The 24,648-nt window shown below is 41.5% G+C and overlaps 1 protein-coding gene across 1 annotated transcript; it reads left to right on the plus strand.

Annotated features, from left to right (window-relative positions):
- Positions 1-5,076: 5,076 nt before the first annotated feature.
- LOC124698657 (mitotic checkpoint protein BUB3.1-like) lies at positions 5,077-10,318 on the plus strand. The gene is made up of 9 exons (XM_047231129.1): positions 5,077-5,365; positions 5,478-5,608; positions 6,190-6,272; positions 7,488-7,754; positions 8,420-8,495; positions 9,616-9,696; positions 9,784-9,862; positions 9,943-10,043; positions 10,165-10,318. The coding sequence occupies exons 1-9, from the start codon at positions 5,237-5,239 to the stop codon at positions 10,247-10,249; spliced, it is 1,032 nt and encodes a 343-aa protein (XP_047087085.1). The 5' UTR covers positions 5,077-5,236; the 3' UTR covers positions 10,250-10,318.
- The last annotated feature ends 14,330 nt before the right edge of the window (positions 10,319-24,648 follow it).

Here is a 24,648-nt window from a genome sequence, read left to right on the forward strand (position 1 = left end):
CGGCATTTATAATGAAGCATGAGGGCCTTGTCAAATTTTGCTCTCATTTTATACACATGTTACATTCTAAATTTTGAAATGAATGGGGAATCTACTAACAGTGCTGCCCCGATTTACTATCAGATCATTCACAATTCACAACAATGACACGAACAGATCAGTGCTAATCAATTCAGACATATACTGGCCAATATCAAATAATTCTAATCAGTAAAAGACAATGCCAAGTCAACATACATACCTATAGGAGAAAATATATACATAGCTTCAGATGTTACAACAAATTAATAAGCATGAGTTCCAGAAACCAGTCATCGCAACAATATTTCACAACTTAGCACTTTGTTGACTATAAATTATGTAAATATTACCAACAAAAAGTAAATCTGTACTTGCATTTATTCTTACTAACCATGATGACATGTTACATATGCTAATAAAAGAACCATATCCAAATGACAAATATATTCATCTACAAAAGTCATCAATGAAGCAAAAGTTAGGCTTGTATGCTGACTTGAAATAATTATAGGCTCTCAGCAAATATCTCAAACTGGTGAACGACAACCAGTCTATCCTTGATAAGTTGGTTACGGTTAAATAACTGACTTCAGTGGTCTGATGTAAATATGTTTAATTTTCATGTGTTCAAGGTCTATACATAACATAAGTCTTTAATGATAAGTTGGCTATTAAGGAAAAATAATTGATCTAGTGTAAAATATGAGTACTTTTGATGTGTTGAATGTCTATACATAACATCGTATGACAATCGGAAACATCAACATTTCATGACTGCATGGTGTGAAAGTTGAAAGTGCCAATGAAAATAGAAAAATAATTGATCTAGTGTAAATATGAGTACTTTTGAGCACATTTGTTCGACTGAACCTTCGAGATCTACTTGCCCTCTACTTCTTACGAAACCCTAAGTCTACAATCTGTAGGCATTGACGAGTTAATCCCTCGTCACAATATGTCTCCTATATTTGATGATTATGGTGATGAGAATAATAATGATAGTTGTTTTGTTATTTTATGCTTATGCTGGGAGTAATATTATTTTATGCATGATAAGAATGTTTTATGTGATAGTTATATTGTTGAGTTTATTCATGATGCTACTGAAACTTACTATGAGAGAGAAAAATATGGTTGTAGAAGTTTTCATGGTACTAAAACACTTCTCTATATGCTGAAAGTTTTGAACTTACTCTTGTTTTATCTTCCTATGCTTGTCACTTTGTTCTTTGTGGATTTATTTGTGTACAAGATTCCCATGCATATGAAGTGAGTTAGACTTAAATGTGTTTTGAATTTGCTTCTTGATGCTTCTTTTCTTAATTTTCTATTTTCATGAGAGCATCATTAAAACTATCAAGCCTAGCTAAAAGGCGTTAAAGAAAAGCACTCTTGGGAGATAACCCATGTTTAATTTCTGTAATTTTTCTTTTGCTGAGTCTTGGAAGTTATTACCTCTGTAATAACCTCTCCTTATCATTTTTATTTCGATTTTGTGCCAATAATAGCCTCTAATAGGAGGAAAGTAAGATTTGGGGAAGTCGCTGTCCCGAAACAGATTCTGTGGAGACACCATAAACATTTGTATTCCCAGCCAGAACGTAATTTTGAGCTGCCAATTTTTGCGCATATGCCCCAGGTTATTATCTAACTTTCGTTAGTTGAGCACTTTTCGATTTGAGCAATAGAAAATTTTCGAAAAAATCGATCTTTACTTGCTGTTCTGTTTTGACAGATTTCTGTCACTATTTGCAGTTGCCTCTTAATCTCTTTCTTTTTGAGTTCTTTTGAGAGAAAGAGCTTTTTGAACAAGTTGCTACAGTAGCTAATGTTTTAATGGATGTTTTATATATGTTAGAACTGAACCCAAGTGGATTTATTATTTTAATTGTACTAATGCTGCTGATAAGAATTATGTGAAATTTTGTATGAAGAAAGTTTTCAAGTGTAGCGAGAGAAGAATGATGTAATGAGATGACGTATGGATAAAATCTCAAACTTGGGGATGCCCATGTCACCCCAAGAAATTTCCAAGAGGTACAAGCGTCAAAGCTTGGGGATGCCCAAGGCACCCCCTCTTCATCAACAAAGCATCATGTCAATTTTCTAGACGCTATATTTTTATTGCTTCATATGTTTGTGTTGTTCTTGGAGTATCTTTATTTTTGTTTTTAGTTTTATTTTATTTTGTTTGTTGTAGTATATAGTTGGATCCTAGCATTCTTGTGTGGGAGAGAGACACACTCCGTTTTCATTGCATAGAACACTCTAGTTTTCACTCTTATTATTCTGCGGGTGTTCTAGTTTGCTAGTACTGCGTTTAGCTCTTAGATTTCCATTCTTATTTTGTTCAGATCTTGCTAGTTTTATTTATTTATGTATGATTAGTTCTCTGGTCTTTATTGAATACTAGCTATGAGAGTTGTTTCAAATAAATTGATTGATGTTGGAGACGAGTAAAATGTTTCATGCGTATAGTGATGCAAAAGAAAACTTGTTAGACTGTGGCATAGACTTTGGCAAGTCATGTTGGATGTCATTCTTATTATATGCTTAGTATTTGTCGTTGTAGCATGACTTGTCTCAAATATCTGAAAGTGCATAATGTGCCATTGAAAGAATCATGTGTTGTTTCCATCATACAAAGCATAATATTGTGGTATTCTCCTTTGATGCTTTATTGGGTTGACTTGGTAGAACTTAACATCATGTTATGACTACAAACCAGTCAACTAAAGCCTGTATGCTCATTTAGTTTTTGACTTGTAATATCACTTTATGCTTTGATTAATAATGTTTTATCGCTATGCATGATTATGGCCATTATTGCTCTCTTAGTTGGTAACTCCCAGTCTTTTGCTATCCTTCGTATGTACTGAGTATGAGTTCTACTCGTGCATCCAACCACCAAAAACCAAAGCTTTCCAATTGTATCCACCATATCTACATACTAGCATCATTGCTATTCCAAGTATATTCATCATGTTTTATTTATCTTCCAAATTAAATCTTGTCACGAGAAAATTAGTAAGTAAAGCTCTCACAAACTTGATGGCATATTTACTTTCTTGCACTTAATAAACCTGAACCATTGTGACTATCTTATGAAGATTATATGCTTGCAAATTACGAGTTGGGAGTTAGCACAACCATGCTTTCATGGGGCACGCTTTCAACATTGCACTTATTCCTATTTAATTGATAGCATGTTCTTTTGTTTATGGATACCTAGCGGTGTGAAATAAAATAAAATTTTGTAAGTCCATAAAGTTTGTATATATGTTAGAGAAACACCTGGGCGGCCAACTTAAGCCATGCATCATTCATGGTGGAAATTTACAGCGAGCCATAGTGAGCATTCTATGACACATCTTCAATAAAAAGCTATGCCCATAGTAAATAAAAGGATTGCTGAGATGTTCATTGTCAGTTTTGTCTTGTATCGTAATTGCAGAGTTGCTTGAGAGGGATATCTTTGACCTCTATCTCCCTGAGTTCGATAAACCTTGGGTGATCCACTTAAGGGAAACTTGCTGCTGTTCTACAAACCTCTGCACTTGGAGGCCCAACACCGTCTACAAGAATAGAAGCGTGCGTAGACATCACTATGAGGATTTGAAAAACATCTTCATGGATCGCTTTCCGCCGCGCATGCCAGATCGTCCATATGGTGATGAGCATTTTAGTCAAATCCTCATGCTTCATCGACTCAAACATAGAGAAGAGCCACTGTTTTCGTGAGGGTTCGGTATTCATCTGTCAACGCCCAAACACAACGCGCCATGTTACATTCGATCAATGTGGGTGCGTTTGGTAATACAAGACAGCATTGGTCAAACATAGGACTGCCTAGGCTAGGTCATTCATTGCTTGGTCCGCTGTATTTGTTTTGTCTTCTAGTTCTCCACATGGACTTCCTACTACTCCACCGAATCTCTCATCTGAGAAAGTAGGTCACCTGGGTCGGGTAAAGCAGCGTAGATAAGGCTGGAGTTTATGAACGCCTCTATCACCTCAGAATTGCTATCTCTCGTCACACATGGTGACCTCGTACATGCCCAAATGAGATTTTGTTGCTTGTTTGGTAGCCTGTATCAGTTGAGAGATGATGAGTTCAGATGTTGTTTCGTATAGGTTGTATCGGGTGAGACGTGTTGGGTCTAAATTTTACACAAAGGTCCTTAAGAAAAAAATAAAAAGTAACCGGGTCCATATTCTTCAACAAGACCGTACTATGGAGGTCGGCCGTACCTATGCGCCTACGCTTGGCGGCGCGTCGAGCCGGGGTGTCCTATTGCCGGAGCTTGTCTTCTGGGCGCCAGAGCTCGTCCATGGCCTGGGCGCGGCGTCCCTAGCTCGTTCGTGGACTGGGAATGGCGGAGCCCGTGCATGGCCTGGGCGCGACGGAGCTCTGCGACGACGGAGCTGAGGACTCGAATCGACTAGCCAGGCACTCGAATCGCCATGGGAAATCATCTGTGCAGCGGAGCTTGGGACCAGCCGTGCATGAGATGTGGAGGGCGGGAGGAGGGACGTATGAGGGAGGCCGCAGGGCAGGACGGCGCCGGCAGGAGGGAGGCGGGCTGGAGGCTAACATGAGAGAAGCGGAGGGGGAAGTGAGAAGAAGAAAATGTGGGGTGGGGGTCTAGGGGGGTGGCGTGGGGCTGCACAGTATTTTGCGGGGGCGAGTTGAGCCTGGCCGGGTTGTGAAGCTCGATTTCAGCTTCGCAATCCAGCCTGGGTGAGAGCTCTTTTTCGTACTGGTTGGACACTGCCGCGATGACCAGAGCCAGGCTAAGAAAAAAGAAATAGCTAGTTGGGCTATGGCAAGGTGAGAATATCTAAGGCCGGCGGGACTGCAAACACACCCTGAATGTTGGATATGCCGATTTGGGGCTCCCTAAATCATCGACTCTAGTACAAGGTATGTGGACCATTTAGATGGGCCGGCTAATTGGAGGGAGAGTATGGCTAGCCTCAGCCCACGCCGGGCACGTCGGAATGGCAATGGTATCTATCTTCTCCCTCTTTCCTCCCGTTGCCCCCGTCCCCGTTCCCGTCCGCTCGCCGAGTCCAAATCCCCGTTTTAAAACCTTGCGCAGGCTCCCCGTCGTCGTCGCCTCTCCCCCGTTGCGGATTCAAATTTCGAATCCCTTCCCCGAATCCTCCGCCGCGGACCAATTCCTCTTCCTCTTCCTCCCCCATCTCCAACACCATGACTGACGTATCCGCCGCAACAGCCATGGGCAGCGGCAGGGAGCTCGCCAACCCACCCTCCGACGGCATCTCCAACATCCGCTTCTCCAACCACAGCGACCACCTCCTCGTCTCCTCATGGGACAAGGTACCCCCCTTCTCTTCTCTTCTTATCCCCTCCTTTCCTCAACCCGCCATAAACCCTAGCTCGCTCGATCTGCTTGATCTGACCTCGTTTCGGCGCTTGCGCTCTGATCCAGACGGTCCGGCTGTACGACGCCGAGGCGAACGTGCTCAGGGGCGAGTTCGCGCACCCGGGGCCCGTGCTCGACTGCTGCTTCCACGACGACTCCTCCGGGTTTAGCGCTGGCGCCGACCACACCGTGCGGAGGTCAGGGTTTCTCGTATATCCTCCCTATTCCGCACACGTGTTTGCATTCGATTGGTCGAATCCGCAGAAGCGTTTCTATAATCGATTGTGATTGGTTCGATTTATCAATTTATATATATCAGCTTTCATTTTTTTTCCACTTTTAGTGAACTCGCTGCATTGAATGCCCAAATCGATCTACCGCACTGTTTGTTCTAGTTACTAGCACTTTGCAAATCACCACTAGTAATAATACTCAAATTGCAAGGTAGTAGCACAGTAGATGAGTAAGTTCTATGCCCGGTGAATTATAAACTAGTATGATTGAATTACCGCATAGCAGCAAACTATTAGGGTGCACGTGACTCAAGTTGATATGTTAGCCATCATGATTTATATTTGGATTTATATTTTGTTGTAAGTTGAGTGCTGCAGCCAAGACTAACAAGCAGCACACCCAAATTACAAACCTCACTGTTGCTTCTAAACTCAACTTTGCAAATTCATAATTACTTCTTCTTCATCTTGGCTTATGTAATTACCAGTTATCTCCACATTTTGTAACACTAACAAGGATGTATGTGCTCACATGCCTGCATCAGATTAGCATTTGCTTCATCAAAAGAGGATATTCTCGGCCATCATGATGCTCCAGTTCGCTGCGTCGAGTACTCTTATGCTGCAGGTACCTCTTCACACACTTGTATTCAACTGCTTTTGCATTTTGGCTTGTTACCAATGTCTTATCCACCTGGCTGGAAGTTTGGACGGATGTCCATTTCATACTACTGTTTATGATACCTATGATTTCCTTCTGCTAGATAGTCATGTTACTTGGCTCAGTACTCATATTGTTTGTTCTATTCTGTGTTGGATAATTTAATAGGTATTTGTTCGTTTTGAATTGCCATCCATATATATATTTTAGTATGCCAGTGTAACATCCATTGGCCTTAATTCAAGGGCAATGCTGCAGATTGATGCACCATTACTCTTTTGGGACGACTCACATGAGAGTTCTTATCTGTGTGCATTCAGCGTTGGTAAATAAATCTCTTCTGGACTTACAAGTTACCAAAGTAGATTAAACAAAGACCCTAAACTAAAAATGCTCCCTTGACAAAAGAAAGATTAAGGGAGAGAAAAGGAGATTAAATTTCACAAACCTACACGTATAATAAGTTGTTTCATAAAACCATAAGTACTTTTGCAATTCGTATCAAACTGGTTCTTAAACTTGCAGTTCCTTGATAGTTTTAACAAAAGCCTGCATTCTATAGTTTTGTGATATTTTGCTTTAAATGGTTGTGGCCTGCATGCACTATGGATTATTACTACTAGTTCATTTGGATGATTGTATGGGAAGAATGTTAGCAGTGGTAAAAAGGGAAACTTCAACAAATTCTAGAAATGAAGAAAGTAACTTTGTCCTTCTAGCGTTCTGGTTTGCTAATCTCTAGCCTTCTCTACCCATGCTTCATTCTACCCAACCCATCATCCGTATGATGTAGCCAAAACCTGTCTGTACCATTCATATCAGAGTTTCACAAAAGTAATTGTTTTACAAAGTGAAGAAACTTCTTGTATTTGAATATGTAAATGCTGGTACTAGATGATTTAACCGAAATTGACAGGCCACTGAAATTCTAATTATGCTAAGTCTTTGGTACTTAAAAAGGGTTAGAACCTTGTTCCAGGTACATATCATCGATTCTGAGTGCAAGACAGACTGGACTTTGTCTCTTTCAAACTGCTAAATATTGTTCACAATGTGCAAATATTTGCTAGTTCTGCCCAACTTTGTTTTAAAAAGTTTCCAAAAATATACTATCTGGCTAGTGTGTCATGATTCAACAGAATAAGAATCTGACTATCGTCCTGTGTATATTTATCCATTTAGGACAAGTGGTCACTGGCAGCTGGGATAAGACAATCAAATGCTGGGATCCAAGAGGAGTAAGTGGACCAGAGCGTACACTGGTTGGGACATATGCTCAACCAGAGCGTGTATATTCTATGTCGTTGGTAGGAAATAGGTTGGTTGTTGCAACAGCAGGAAGGCATGTCAATATTTATGATTTGCGCAATATGTCTCAACCTGAGCAAAAAAGGGACTCATCTTTGAAATATCAAACACGCTGTGTTCGATGCTTTCCCAACGGAACAGGTAACTTGTTCTCACTCTTTACTAGGTGCACTACATCGCTGCATGTTTCCTGTTGTCATTTGTTTTCAGCCATCACCAGAAACATTGCATAGATTGCTGTAATATGTGCACATCAGTTTAGTTGCCTTTGATAACCCATGATACTGGTGCTTTCTTTTGAAAGCTGCCTTGTGTAGATATCTTGTTGTGCCTGATCTTCTATGTGCGCTAGGAAATATATTCTTTTCAGTGGGTACATTAGAAACGTCATTAATCTGAACACATAAGGTCTTTGTTCTGTATATTTTTATTTCAGTCGTGTGGAATGTGCTCCTGCAGACAGGATTGTAATCTTCATATTGAGTGTTTAACCTTATACAAAAAGAAATGCTTATGCATACTATGGTATACAATTGTTGCTATGTGGCGCTGGTACATTAGTTTTAACATTACAAAGTAGGCTTCAAGTTCTACAATTTTTCTATACATGCACGAAATAACATAAATGAACTATATGGCATACGGATAGTGCCACCTGAGAAAAATATAGCAACTGTATTTTGAACCAACTGCTGACGAATTTGTGCTTCAGCCGGCCTAAATTTAGACCATGCTCGTCCTTTAATTTTTTATTAATATATAAATATTATTTCCTGGTCAATCTTCTGTAATCCTGCTTGCTTCAGGGTATGCTCTAAGTTCTGTCGAAGGACGAGTTTCTATGGAGTTCTTCGATCTTTCGGAGTCTGCACAATCTAAAAAGTATGTTTTCTACATTTTAGGTTCACAAATCTGCTTTTGTATTTGTAATTACTTAATGCATCACACTTGCTAATATTATTTCTTGGAGTATAGCGCAGTAAGCAATGGATGAACTGCTTTAGCTTCCATCGTTTGCGAATGTATTTCATTATAGTTTAATATTTTATCATCCTTTCACTTGTCATAGTTCAAACTATATCGAGGTGATACCGTGGAAACCACTTCAGTTTGGGCCTCAAATTCAATATTGAAAGAAAAAAAATTACAAACTTGGGTAGCTAAACATGTAGTATTGTGCTACCTTCCAATCTCAAATGGTGTTTGAAACAACTTTTTGGATCTTTACTTTGAATACTCCCCTTGATATCTTCCTTTCATTTAAATTTATTGTCTACAGATATCTCATTTTCAACCTTGTGTTACCTCCTAATAAGCTTCTTTCAGTTTCTTCCTTACACCATGAACCAAACTGTGATTGAGTAGGCCTGGTTGCTGTACTTGTTTCTTCCTCTGCCTAAACTAGCAGTTTGCGGCAAGATTAGCTGCGTTTTAGTCTTCAGAATTTTCCTAGGAGTTCTAGCATTCTGTCACAAGAGATGTTGTCAGGCAGACAGGTCCCAGCCATCAGGTATGACCTGGGTAGATGGCGGTGTGTTCAACACACTTGGGCAACCAAGCAAGATAAGCACCCCTTTTATATTAGAAATGCCGAATACTGAAAAGAGTGGTCAAACATGTTATCTCTCGTGCTAACATAAACTACATGGTTCCAACCTGGATTGTTTTGCTTACTGTTTTAACTTTTGGAAATTGAGCATTTTGTTGGTAAAGGTGACATAGTGACCTTGACTTTTTATATGATCACACATTGTTGAAGTGTGCAAACTCATGTCCTACCATTCTAATGCAAAACTGGCAGAAGATGATATAACCCACACTATAACCTGACTTGTAGTTGTGCATAGTCAATCCCTCTGCAGTGCTCACTCTTTTCCTTTGAAGTCGCTAAGCTCGAAGATACAATCTGCTTATGTTTCAGTGTAACCTACACTGAGCCATGGTGGCACTAACTGTGTCCAGTTTAAAATATTCTTTTACTCACTGGTTAATTTTCTTTCAGGTATGCTTTCAAGTGTCACCGAAAATCTGAGTCTGGCAGGGATACTGTTTATCCGGTCAATTCAATTGCCTTCCATCCAATGTAAATTTTGGTGTTTAATTTCCCTTCTGATTTCTCATAGGTTTATTTCTTATGAATTTTCCTTAATAGTATTGCTATTGTCTGCAGATATGGCACATTTGCCACTGGAGGGTGTGATGGATTTGTAAATGTATGGGACGGCACAAACAAGAAAAGATTATATCAGGTAACTGAGAGCTTTGCTTCTTGGGAAATGTGAATATCTAAAGTGGTCCTTGTGTTCATGATATTGAACTTTGATTTCAGTACTCGAAGTACGCTACAAGCATCGCTGCTCTGTCATTCAGTAAAGATGGACATTTGCTGGCTGTGGCATCAAGCTACACTTATGAAGAGGGAGATAAACCGTAAGTCTGAACCTTGTCTGAATATTTTCTGTCACCACTTACTGACAAGAACTTAAGTTTTTTATGAGGGATTATTTTATTGAGGGAAGTTGACTTGCTTGTTCTCTCTTGCAATTTGCAGGCACGGGCCTGATTCAATATTTATCCGAGGGGTGAATGAAGTGGAGGTCAAGCCTAAGCCCAAGGCATTGGCTGCACCCCAGTAGGCCAGTAGTACTCCCTGGGAGAGAAGCATTATACATGCGAGACGTTTCTTTCTCTACTTTACATTTTAGTGTCAATTGCATTAGTTGACGCCGTGACGGAAACCCTTCTTTTTATTTTGGCGTGAAATGTCAGTATCCATATCTGACCGCTTCTCTTAGTTGTATTTCGCATGTAATGTCTAGAAAAAAGTGCTTAGGTGGTCATATTCCTGTTCGTTGTATATTTTGATACCAAATCATCTTAAAGCTTAACTGATTTATTTTTTGCAACTTGAACCTGTTTGAATGGATGGACACGCTGCACTTGTGTGCCGTTTTTCTCGGCGCTTGTTGGCTGGTGCTAATTCCACCGGATGATGCCTCAGATCAGAGTACTGTGTAACTGGCACACAAACTTAGAGCTCGTCCGACCAAACACTCGCAAGGAAAACATCAGTGTTTTTATGACTTAAAACTTGGTTAGAGACAATGTCAATGCAATTTTACGATTTCATATTCCCTTGTTTTAGAATTATAGTGGAGTGTCAATTATTCTTCAAAGTACGTTCTATTTGCACGAGCACTCCAAAGGTTTTTGGGGTCTTACAAATGGCTGGCTGGAGGGAGATTTAGATCAGCCTCCCACATTTTCCGATCGATTTAAAATGGTGATCTTCGTTTGTCCGATATTGTAGCATACTTATGTTTGTGTTTTTTTTTTTTGCTTGTTTGAAACATTGTTGGAAGTCATAACATTTATTCTGTAATGTGTCAACACCTTATAAAATAGCCACATGTTTTAAAACAGCAATGTAGCAACAAAAAAGTAAGGGGTATGCAGCGAATCCCTGAGAAAAAAATCACCACATGCATGCAGCAAGGAGACCAACGCTACAACAAAAATGTTTACATCATGAAAGCAACATGTGCAACAAACAACCAGAGTCATTGCAGCATATCGCTTGAGAGTTTGCAGCAGAGCACACAGGAGTTCTCAATGTGCTACACAAACTTATGTAGCATCTAAAATCCATGAAACTACTAACCATAATTTGTAGCACTGGCATTGGCGCGTTGGACTCGGCGAGGCCCTGGCGCTGGATCCAACGACTCAAAGGCTAGCATTAGTCTCACCCTCTTCTCGAGCTTGGCACCATGAACAACCCTAAATTTAAGCTCTCACCGTGAGCATCCATGGCGGCACGACAAGCTCTACCATGGACTGTGTAGAATTACGCTTGACACTAGGACATGTGGAATGCCGCTCGGCTGGCTTATCCACAACAGTGGCCGACTCACCAAACATATGGCTTACACAATCCTTTGACATACTATTTGTTGGCGAACCATCAACAACCTACCGTTATTTTGTGTGTTAGCGAGTCTTTTCTGCAATGTTAGCTTGTGTGTTGGCGATTCTTTAGGCCTTGAGAAATGTTGGCCTAGTTTTAGATTGCTGATACGTCTCAAACGTATCTATAATTTCTTATGTTCCATGCTACTTTTATGATGATACTCACATGTTTTATACACACTTTATGTCATTATTATGCATTTTCCGGCACTAACCTATTGACGAGATGCCGAAGAGCCAGTTGCTGTTTTCTGCTATTTTTGGTTTCAGAAATCCTACAAAGGAAATATTCTCGGAATTGGACGAAATCAACGCCCAGGGTCTTATTTTTCCACGGAGCTTCCAGAAGACCGAAGGGGTTACGAAGTGGGGCGACGAGGCGCCGCCACCATAGGGCCGCGCGGCCTGGGTGGGGCCCGCGCCGCCCTATGGTGTGGGGCCCTCGTGCCTCCACCGACGTTGCCCTTCCGCCTACTTATAGCCTTCGTCGCGAAAACCCCTGTACCGAGAGCCACGATACGGAAAACCTTCCAGAGACGCCGCCGCCGCCAATCCCATCTCGGGGGATTCAGGAGATCGCCTCCGGCACCCTGCCGGAGAGGGAAATCATCTCCCGGAGGACTCTTCATAACCATGATCGCCTCCGGATTGATGTGTGAGTAGTTCACCCCTGGACTATGGGTCCATAGCAGTAGCTAGATGGTTGTCTTCTCCTCATTGTGCTATCATGTTAGATCTTGTGAGCTGCCTATCATGATCAAGATCATCTATTTCTAATGCTACATGTTGTGTTTGTTGGGATCCGATGAATATGGAGTACTATGTCAAGTTGATTACCAATCTATCATATATGTGTTGTTTATGTTCTTGCATGCTCTCCGTTGCTAGTAGAGGCTCTGGCCAAGTTGATACTTGTAACTCCAAGAGGGAGTATTTATGCTCGATAGTGGGTTCATGCCTCCATTGAATGCAGGACGATGATGAGAAAGTTCTAAGGTTGTGGATGTGCTCGTTGCCACTAGGGATAAAACATCAATGCTTTGTCTAAGGATATTTGTGTTGATTACATTACGCACCATACTTAATGCAATTGTCTATTGTTTGCAACTTAATACTGGAAGGGGTGCGGATGCTAACCTGAAGGTGGACTTTTTAGGCATAGATGCATGCTTGGATAGCGGTCTATGTACTTTGTCGTAATGCCCCGATTAAATCTCATAGTAGTCATCGTGATATGTATGTGCATTGTTATGCCCTCTCTATTTGTCAATTGCCCAACTGTAATTTGTTCACCCAACATGCTATTTCTTATCGGAGAGACACCACTAGTGAACTGTGGACCCCGGTCCATTCTTTTACATCTGAAATACAATCTACCGCAAACTCTGTTCTTTACTTGTTCTTCGCAAACAAACATCATTTTCCACACCATACGTTTAATCCTTTGTTTACAGCAAGCCGGTGAGATTGACAACCTCACTGTTAAGTTGGGGCAAGTATTGTGATTGTGTTGTGCAGGTTCCACGTTGGCGCTGGAATCCCTGGTGTTACGCCGCACTACACTCTGTCACCAACAACCTTCACGTGTTCCTTGACTCCTACTGGTTCGATAACCTTGGTTTCTTACTGAGGGAAAACTTGGTGCCGTACGCATCACACCTTCCTCTTGGGGTTCCCAACAGACGTGTGTCAACTACACGCCAGCAAGATATTTTCTGGCGCCGTTGCCGGGGAGATCAAGACACGCTGCAAGGGGAGTCTCCCACATCCAATCTCTTTACTCTGTTTTTGTCTTGCTTTACTTTATTTTATTTACTGCTTTGTTTGTTCTCTATATCAAAAATACAAAAAAGTTAGTTACTAGTTTTACTTTATTTACTATCTTGTTTGCATTCTCCATATTAAAAACACAAAAAAATTAGTTACTTGCATTTACTTTATTTAGTTTGTTTTATTTACTACTGTTAAAATGAATACCCCTGAGAACACTAAGTTGTGTGACTTCACTAGCACAAATAATAATGATTTCCTATGCACACCTATTGCTCCACCTGCTACTACAGCAGAATTTTTTGAAATTAAACCTGCTTTACTAAATCTTGTTGTGAGAGAGCAATTTTCTGGTGTTAGTTCTGATGATGTTGCTTCCCATCTTAATAATTTTGTTGAACTTTGTGAGATGCAAAAGTATAAGGATGTAGATGGTGACATTATAAAATTAAAATTGTTCCCTTTCTCCTTAAGAGGAAGAGCTAAAGATTGGTTGCTATCTCTGCCTAGAAATAGTATTGATTCATGGACTAAATGTAAGGATGCTTTCATTGGTAGATATTATCCTCCCGCTAAAATTATATCTTTGAGGAGTAGCATAATGAATTTTAAGCAATTAGATAATGAACATGTTGCTCAAGCATGGGAGAGAATGAAATCTTTGGTGAAGAGTTACCCTACCCATGGACTAACTACTTGGATGATCATCCAAACCTTCTATGCATGACTAAATTTTTCTTCGCGAAACCTATTGGATTCAGCTGCTGGAGGTACTTTTATGTCCATCACCTTAGGCGCGGCAACAAAGGTTCTTGATAATATAATGATCAATTACTCCGAATGGCACACAGAAAGAGCTCCACAAGGTAAGAAGGTAAATTCTGTTGAAGAAACCTCCTCCTTGAGTGATAAGATTGATGCTATTATGTCTATGCTTGTGAATGGTAGATCTAATGTTGATCCTAATAATGTTCCTTTAGCTTCATTGGTTGCTCAAGAAGAACATGCTGATGTGAACTTCATTAAAAATAATAATTTCAACAACAATGCTTATAAGAATAATTCTGGTAATAACTATAGGCCATATCCTTCTAATAATGGTAATGGTTATGGTAATTCTTATGGTAATTCTTACAACAATAATAGGAGTGTACCCCTTGGTCTTGAAGCCATGCTTAAAGAATTTATTAGTACACAAACTGCTTTTAACAAATCTGTTGAAGAAAAGCTTGATAAAATTGATGTTCTTGCTTCTAAGGTTGATAGTCTTGCCTCTGATGTTGATCTTTTAAAGAAAGTTATGCCTAAAGAAGATAAAGATATTAAGTCATTTGCTATAGCAAACGCCATCCAAGTTCGAATTAATGAGAATATTAGATTGATGGCTGAATTGCATGCTAGGTGGGAAAGAGAAGAAAAACTAGCTAAAGAGAACAATGTAGCTAAAGTTTGGACTATTACCACCACTAGTAATGATGATGCTTCACATGTTGCTAAACCTCCTACTATCAATGATAAAATAATTGGTGTTTGCAATTTTTCTACTCCTAGTGCAAAGCGTGCAAAATTGCCTGAAACTGCTGAAATTGCTAAAACTGCTGAAACTGTTTGTGATAAAACTGCTGAATTTTTTGAAAATATTGGGGACAATGATCCCATTGCTGTAGATCATAATGGTTTAGATTTTGATGATTGTCATATCTCTGAAGTTATTAAGTTCTTACAAAAACTTGCTAGAAGTCCTAATGCTAGTGCTATAAATTTGGCCTTCACAAAACATATTACAAATGCTCTCATAAAAGCTAGAGAAGAGAAATTAAAACTTGAGACTTCTATTCCTAGGAAGTTAGAAGATGGTTGGGAGCCCATCATTAAGATGAAGGTCAATGATTTTTATTGTAATGCTTTATGTGATCTTGGTGCAAGTATTTCTGTTATGCCTAAGAAAATCTATGATATGCTTGACTTGCCACCATTGAAAAACTGTTATTTGGATGTTAATCTTGCTGATCATTCTATAAAGAAACCTTTGGGGAGAATTGATAATGTTCACATTACGGTTAACAATAACCTTGTCCCCGTTGATTTTGTTGTCTTGGATATTGAATGCAATGCATCTTGTCCCATTATTTTGGGAAGACCTTTTCTTCGAACTGTTGGTGCTATTATTGATATGAAGGAAGGGAATATTAAGTATCAATTTCCTCTCAAGAAAGGTATGGAACACTTCCCTAGAAAGAGAATGAAGTTACCTTATGATTCTATTATGAGAACAAATTATGATGTTGATGCTTCATCTTTTGATGTTACTTGATTCACGCTTTCTGCGCCTAGCTGAAAGGCGTTAAAGAAAAGCGCTCATGGGAGACAACCCGTTATTTTACTTCTGCACTTTTATTTTATATTTGAGTCTTGTAAGTTGTTACTACTGTAGCAATCTCTCCTTATCTTTATTTTATTGCATTGTTGTGCCAAGTAAAGTCTTTGATAGTAGGGTTGATACTAGATTTGGATTACTGCGCAGAAACAGATTTCTTACTGTCACGAAATTGAGCAGCCCCGTCTGTAGGTAACTCAGAAAAATCTGCCAATTTACGTGCGTGATCCTCAGATATGTACGCAACTTTCATTCAATTTGAGCTTTTTCATCTGATCAAGTTAAGTGCCCCAGAAAAATTCGTATGTACGGACTGTTCTGTTTTGACAGATTCTGCCTTTTATTTCGCATTGCCTGTTTTGCTATGTTTGATGGATTTCTTTGTTCCATTAACTTTCAGTAGCTTTGTGCAATGTCCAGAAGTGTTAAGAATGATTATGTCACCTCTGAATATGTGAATTTTTTATTATGCACTAACCCTCTAATGAGTTTGTTTTGAGTTTGGTGTGGAGGAAGTTTTCAAGGGTCAAGAGAGGAGGATGATACAATATGATGAAGAAGAGTGAAAAGTCTAAGCTTGGGGATGCCCCCGTGGTTCATCCCTGCATATTTTAAGAAGACTCAAGCATCTAAGCTTGGGGATGCCAAAGGCATCCCTTCTTCATCGACAACTTATCAGGTCACCTCTAGTGAAACTATATTTTTATTCCGTCACATCTTATGTGCTTTACTTGGAGCGTCTGTATGTTTTTGTTTTTGTTTTTGTTTGAATAAAATCGGATCCTAGCATTCTTTGTGTGGGAGAGAGACACGCTCCGCTCGTTCATATGCACACTGGTGTTATTAGCTTTACTTTTAATGTTCATGGCGAAGGTTGAAACTGCTTCGTTCATCATTATTATGGTTGGAAACAGAAAATGCTTCATGTGGTAATTGGTATAATGTCTTGAATAATTTGATACTTGGCAATTGTTGTGCTCATATAGATCATGTTTAAGCTCTTGCATCATGTACTTTGCACCTATTAATGAAGAACTACATAGAGCTTGTTAAAATTTGATTTGCATGATTGGTCTCTCTAGAGTCTAGATATTTTATGGTTAAGGTGTTTGAACAACAAGGAAGACAGTGTAGAGTCTTATAATGCTTGCAATATGTTGTTATGTAAGTTTTGCTGTACCGGTTTATACTTGAGTTTGCTTCAAACAACCTTGCTAGCCTAAGCCTTGTATTGAGAGGAATTCTTCTCGTGCATGCAAATCCTTGAGCCAAAAACTATGCCATTTGTGTCCACCATAACTACCTACTACATGGTATTTCTCTGCCATTTCAAAGTAAATTACTTGAGTGCTACCTTTAAAATTCTATTCTTTGTCTTTGCAATATATAGCTCATGGGAAAATAGCCTTAAAAACTATTGTGGTAAAGAATATGTAGCTTACGTATCTTATTTCTTATAAGTTACTTGTTGAGCGGTAACCATGTTTCTGGGGACGCCACCAACTATTACACATTTGTTGAATATCATGTGAGTTTCTATGCATGTTCGTCTTGTCTGAAGTAAGGGTGATTTATCATGATCAAATGGTTTGAGTATGCATATTGTTAGAGAAGAACATTGGGCCGCTAACTAAAGCCATGAATCATGGTGGAAGTTTCAGTTTGGACATCAATCCTCAATCTCTTATGAGAATATTATCTGTTGTTGAATGCTTATGCATTAAAGAGGAGTCCATTATCTGTTGTCTATGTTGTCCTGGTATGGATGTCCTAAGTTGAGATCTATCAAAAACGAGAAATAAAATGCGATCTATCTCCTTGGACCTTTGTACAGGCGGCATAGAGGTACCCCTTTGTGACACTTGGTTGAAACATATGTTATGCAATGATAATCCATGTAAATCCAAGCTAATTAGGACAAGGTGCGAGCACTATTGGTAATCTATGCATGAGGCTTGCAACTTATAAGATGTCTTATACATAACACATATGATTTATTACTACCGTTGACAAAATTGTTTCTATGTTTTCAAAATGAAAAGCTCTAGCACAAAAATAGTAATCCATGCTTCCCTCTGCGAAGGGCCTATCTTTTACTTTATGTTGAGTCAGTTTACCTACTTCTTTCTATCTTAGAAGCAAACACTTGTGTGAACTGTGTGCATTGATTCTTACATGTTTACCTATTGCACTTGTTATATTACTTTGTGTTGAAAATTATCCATGAGATATACATGTTGAAGTTGAAAGCAACCGCTGAAACTTATATCTTCCTTTGTGTTGTTTCAAAGCTTTCTATTAAGAATTTATTGCTTTATGAGTTAACTCTTATGCAAGTCTTATTGATGCTTGTCTTGAAAGTACTATTCATGAAAAGTCTTTGCTTTATGATTCAGTTGTTTATTCATTGTCTTTACCATTGCTTCGAATCACTTCATTCATCTCATATGCTTTACAATAGTATTGATCAAGATTATGATAACATGTACCGCTTGATACGTCTCAAACGTATCTATAATTTCTTATGTTCCATGCTACTTTTATGATGATACTCACATGTTTTATACACACTTTATGTCATTATTATGCATTTTCCGGCACTAACCTATTGACGAGATGCCGAAGAGCCAGTTGCTGTTTTCTGCTGTTTTTGGTTTCAGAAATCCTACAAAGGAAATATTCTCGGAATTGGACGAAATCAACGCCCAGGGTCTTATTTTTCCACGGAGCTTCCAGAAGACCGAAGGGGTTACGAAGTGGGGCGACGAGGCGCTGCCACCATAGGGCCGCGCGGCCTGGGTGGGGCCCGCGCCGCCCTATGGTGTGGGGCCCTCGTGCCTCCACCGGCGCTGCCCTTCCGCCTACTTATAGCCTTCGTCGCGAAAACCCATGTACTGAGAGCCACGATACGGAAAACCTTCCAGAGACGCCGCCGCCGCCAATCCCATCTCGGGGGATACAGGAGATCGCCTCCGGCACCCTGCCGGAGAGGGGAATCATCTCCCGGAGGACTCTTCATAACATGATCGCCTCCGGATTGATGTGTGAGTAGTTCACCCCTGGACTATGGGTCCATAGCAGTAGCTAGATGGTTGTCTTCTCCTCATTGTGCTATCATGTTAGATCTTGTGAGCTGCCTATCATGATCAAGATCATCTATTTGTAATGCTACATGTTGTGTTTATTGGGATCCGATGAATATGGAGTACTATGTCAAGTTGATTATCAATCTATCATATATGTGTTGTTTATGTTCTTGCATGCTCTCCGTTGCTAGTAGAGGCTCTGGCCAAGTTGATACTTGTAACTCCAAGAGGGAGTATTTATGCTCGATACTCGGGTTCATGCCTCCATTGAATCCGGGACGATGATGAGAAAGTTCTAAGGTTGTGGATGTGCTTGTTGCCACTAGGGATAAAACATCAATGCTTTGTCTAAGGATATTTGTGTTGATTACATTACGCACCATACTTAATGCAATTGTCCGTTGTTTGCAACTTAATACTCGGAAGGGGTGCGGATGCTAACCTCGAAGGTGGACTTTGTAGGCATAGATGCATGTCGGATAGCGGTCTATGTACTTTGTCGTAATGCCCCGATTAAATCTCATAGTAGTCATCGTGATATGTATGTGCATTGTTATGCCCTCTCTATTTGTCAATTGCCCAACTGTAATTTGTTCACCCAACATGCTATTTCTTATCGGAGAGACACCACTAGTGAACTATGGACCCCGGTCCATTCTTTTACATCTGAAATACAATCTACTGCAAACTCTGTTCTTTACTATTCTTCGCAAATAAACATCATTTCCACACCATACGTTTAATCCTTTGTTTACAGCAAGCCGGTGAGATTGACAACCTCACTGTTAAGTTGGGGCAAAGTATTGTGATTGTGTTGTGCAGGTTCCACGTTGGCGCCGGAATCCCTGGTGTTGCGCCGCACTACACTCCGTCACCAACAAACTTCACGTGTTCCTTGACTCCTACTGGTTCGATAACCTTGGTTTCTTACTGAGGGAAAACTTGCTGCTATACGCATCACACCTTCCTCTTGGGGTTCCCAACAAGCGTGTGTCAACTACACGCCAGCAATTGCCACACAGATTTTGAGCTGCTCGACACATGCCCAAATATTGAACGGCAAGCGGCACCCGCTGGATGCAAAAGCCACAAATTTACGTTAAGTTTTCCAATTTTCCCAATCTCACATCTCTTTAGTGCCCACCACTCGACCTGAACCTTACATGGCGCCACCATTGATTCCTCATCTTGCTCACCGATTTGGTAGCGCCGCCACCCAGTGCCGAGCCGGCAAAATTTAGGGACTTGTGCGAAAACTCTAAACCAGGCCTTATAATACTAGAAAATTTTGACTATTCGAGAATTATAACGCATATTGCCATAGTATATTGCATAGAAATTACATATATCAAGAAGCATACCTATTAAACTCCGGGGTGCATAATATTTATTTGAACAACATCATTCTCTGTGGGTTCTTTGAAATAAAATCTTCAATAATATCCTCGTAACCAATCTTCTCCAACACTTCACTCTCAAGTGATATTGTGGCCAAATCATTGAGTCTCTGTTGTGTCATTGTAGTACGCATATAGGACTTCAATAGCTTCAGTTTAGAAAAGCTTCGTTCTGTTGATGCAACAGTCACAGGAATGGTCAACAAAACTCTATATGCAATACTTGCATTAGGAAAACAACCATGCCGCTTCAAAAAACTCAGAACTTCGACAGGCCCCATATTTTCTTTTGGAATGAAATCTCTAAGAAGCTTCAACTCAACATAGAGTTCATTGGCATCAATGTCAGATTTTCTGTTTTCATTGGCTATACTGTCAGTTTCTTTTTCCTTAAGGGCGGCCTCAAGATTATCACAAGAAGATTTCAAACTATCATTATCCAATGACCGTATTTTTACAGAGGTAAATAAGAAACCAAAAAATTTCTGATAACCTTCATATTGCTCAAACCTGGTTTTCAGTGACGAAATTGCTTGGTCAACAAGAGGTATAAAACAGTTGATTCAGAATGATTCCTCTGCAGACCGTGTGGCAACATTTGTGTCATCTGGGTTCTCATCAAACTGTTTCTTTCTTTTTATTTCTCGCTTTTCAGGAAATTTTGCATCAATATCCAACTCATGTGCAATTCATGTCGCTATCTCCAGTGCTTGTAAGAAACCAGTTTCCCTGTGCCCCTCGAAAAAGGATATAAGACCTTGCACTTTCTCAAGTGCAATACTCGAGGAATTAACATTGCCTGACTGATTACCTGAGGACACTTTTGCTTTCTTTCTAACAAACTTATCCATTGCCCCTTCTTGAGTTTTAAGAAATTCCGCGTTCTTCTCTTTTTCCTTACGTTTTTGATGACCCAATTTAGGCTTTCCCATGTTGACTCCTACAAAATAGATGCACAAAACGAATTTAGAATTCCTGTAGCCCTAGGCAGGGCCAACTACTACGGAAAGACCACTAAAAATGTACGAGAGATTTAAATTGAGAGAGGAGACTGGAGAGGGCAAGATGTAGACAGTAGAGGGCCTCACTTGTTCGGTTGATCGACTGAGAAGAACCACAGAACCACGGCAGTCGCTGGAAGAGAAGCAAAGGGAAAAGGGAAGGGCGAGCCGCGAGGCGAGAGGCGGCCGCTTCGTCTGCAGGGCCTGTTCGTCTGCCGACTGGGAGTGGGAGTCGCGATAAGCAGGAGCCAGGACGGGAGACCAACTGACCTGACGCCAATCAATCGATCGGTGGGAGTTGGACTGGATGGATTTGCTCTCGTGCCTTCCTTTCTCATTGACTATAAGCCCAACAAAGACAGCCCATTTACTTTTTATTTTTTTCACTAAATATAGATATAAACCTATACTAAAATTTTGGGCCCCCCCAGAAAAAATGGGCCTTGTGCCACCGCACAGCCCGCACTCCTGCCGGCTCGGGCCTGCCGCCACCTCTCCCACCACTAGCGCGACATGTGAAGTTGTCATCAAGCATGTGGCCCACTCAAGGTGCCTCTTCATCGAGGAACCACCACGAAGTCTATAAGTGAGGAGCCACTATGTCATCCAACTTCTGTGACTAGTGATGCCTCCCCGCCTTCTTTGTCCTGCCTCGTCTCCAAATCTGGTTGCTGTAGGTAAGCTGCACATTCGGTTTTTTTTCCTTTTTATGCTCATTCTATTCCTTGCATCATTATGGATCATATTGACCCTAAGATCTATTGAATCTACTATTTATTTGGAATGAATTGCTTATGTGAAATGAATGCATTGCTTAAAGGTATTTGGTGATGTATAGAAAATTGATGTTGGTTGTTTACTGATGGTATATGCAATCCCCTCAATGCTTTTGATTGGGGTGCTTCATAACAATGATTCATGTGCAATGCTGAAATGTTAAATCATGGTAGCAAAGTGTCGGCAAAAGTAATTTTGGACGCCATACTATTTATTTGGAATGAATTGCTTATGTGAAATGAATGCATTGCTTAAAGGTATTTGGTGATGTATAGAAAATTGATGTTGGTTGTTTACTGATGGTATATGCAATCCCCTCAATGCTTTTGATTGGGGTGCTTCATAACAATGATTCATGTGCAATGCTGAAATGTTAAATCATGGTAGCAAAGTGTCGGCAAAAGTAATTTTGGACGCCATACTATCTCTCGGTATAGATCTGTATGTCGACATAGATAGAAAATTACGGTGGGTGTATACCCATCCTACCATGTCATATTTACGAATCGAGGTAGACCTTTGCTAACAACAATATAGGCGACAATAGCTTTTTGTCGGCAAAGATCTTTGCCGCACAAAATAAATCACCTTATGTCACCTGTGACGACAGAGTATTTTATGGTACATTAAGTGTCGCCGTGTGGTGGGAGTCGTGTGCGGACAAGAGAAAAAGTGGAGAACACGCGCTACGGGCGAAGCAGGCCCACCGGGACATGTGGCTCGCCAGAGAGGTGACTGACGCGGCGCACTCCATCTCTCGGATGGATAGATTCGATCATTTACAATAAAATATTGTCTATATTACAATCCGATTTCACCTTGTATTTTTTCAACATTTTTTTGGTTAATTAATGTATTATATTTTGTTAGATTTTTTTGCAATAAGAAAAGAAGACGAGTGATATGCATGAATCGTGTCTCACCGACGAATAATTCATAAGAAGCAAAGAAAAATATTTATCTGGCTAACACGTAGCAAAACCGAATAAAAGCGACGATCGTAATCTTGCGGCACCTTGCCGTGCGTACGTGCAGCATGTGTCAACTGAGGCGTTACTAGTTGATGATGATAGTATTGCTCTCTTCTATATCTCGCTGCACAGGCACCAAACCACACAAGCACATCAATCCATCTCGATCCCCTCCCCTGTTCCTTGCTCCATCAGACATTGTTTCTCCCTTCCTAGCTCCCTCCCTCGTTAGCAAGCTCTTTGATCAAGATCTCATGTCCACGAACCCACCAGCGTTCTCGCTGGCATGCACCGGCGACCGTCCTGGTCGCGGAGCCGACTCCGAGGAGGAGAACCTCGCCTTTTCTCTCATGATGCTGTCCCGCGGCGTGCGTCAGGAACCTGTTGCATTCCTCGCTGATGTTGCAGCTCCTCCGTCGCCACCGCGCGTGGCTGATCCTGCAGCTCCTCCGACGTGGCTCCCGCGCGTGGATGATGTTGCAGATCCTCCGTCACCACCGCGCGCGGCTGATCGTGCAGCTCCTCCGTCACCACCGCGCGTGGCTGATGTTGCAGCTCCCCCGTCGCCACCGCACGTGGCTGATGTTCCAGCGGCCGTGGTCCACGGTTCACCGCAGGAGCTGGTGTTGGTGCTTAACCAAGCGTCGTCTGCGCCGGCGGTCGCGGCGGCTAGCCAAACACCGCCTTCGTTGGCCGTGTTTGCCCCAGAACAAGCTCCAGGACAGGTGCTGCCATCGCCGGTAGTCGCTGTGGAACCAAGTCTGGTGCTGGAGCAGGTGGTACCGCCAAGGAAAGCCACTGCTCCGGTGTTGGCAAGCACCCAAGCGCGGCAGCATATGGCAGTCGTGGGGCCGAAGAGAGCAGCACCCAGGCCGAAGCCGACGACCAAACCGCGCAAGTTGCGCAAGACCATGACCGGGCAGGCGCAGAGGCAGAGCCAGGCAGGGCCGGAGCAGAGGCAGAGCCAGGCAGGGACGGAGCAGGCTGCGAGCCAGGCGCCGGAGCAAGTTGCGAGCCAAGCGCCGGAGCAGAGGCAGAGCCAGGCGCCGGAGCAGAGGCAGAGCCAAGGGCCGGAGCAGGCTGCGAGCCAAGCGCCGGAGCAAGTTGCGAGCCAAGCGCCGGAGCAGAGGCAGAGCCCAGCGCCGGAGCAGGTTACGAGCCAAGCGCCGGAGCAGGTTACGAGCCAAGAGCTGCTACACGAGTGCCATATCTGCCACAAGACGTTCACCAAGTCCCGGAGTCTGAACGCCCACATGAAATGCCATCCGGATGGGAGGCGGCACCCGTGCGTGTACTGCATGAGCACTTTCCCCAGCTCCTCCACGCTTCGCTCCCACGTCAGGCGCAGCGACATCTGCGGCGGAAACAACCGGAGAAGGCTTGCACCCGTGGCCGCGGCGGCGATCGCGTTCCACAGCATCGACCTGAACATGCCGGAGATTTAATTTGGGCCGGCGGCAGAGGATTCCGCAGCGATGTTTGTCATTGGTGCGTTAACTGCGCGCGGCAGCAAACCTCCGTTTCTGGTCCTCGGCAGTTTCAAGTCGATGAGCAGCTAGCTGTTAATTTGGTGGCTACCTTTAGCTTGTTAATTGCTTCATCGTCTACCTTTCCTTTTCATTACATGTCTAGAGACTGCAATGACATGCCCTGCAATGACATCAATTGCCTTTACATGCTTCAATAA

The sequence above is a fragment of the Lolium rigidum genome, chromosome 3 (genome assembly GCF_022539505.1).
Source record: "Lolium rigidum isolate FL_2022 chromosome 3, APGP_CSIRO_Lrig_0.1, whole genome shotgun sequence".
Taxonomy (NCBI): domain Eukaryota; kingdom Viridiplantae; phylum Streptophyta; class Magnoliopsida; order Poales; family Poaceae; genus Lolium; species Lolium rigidum.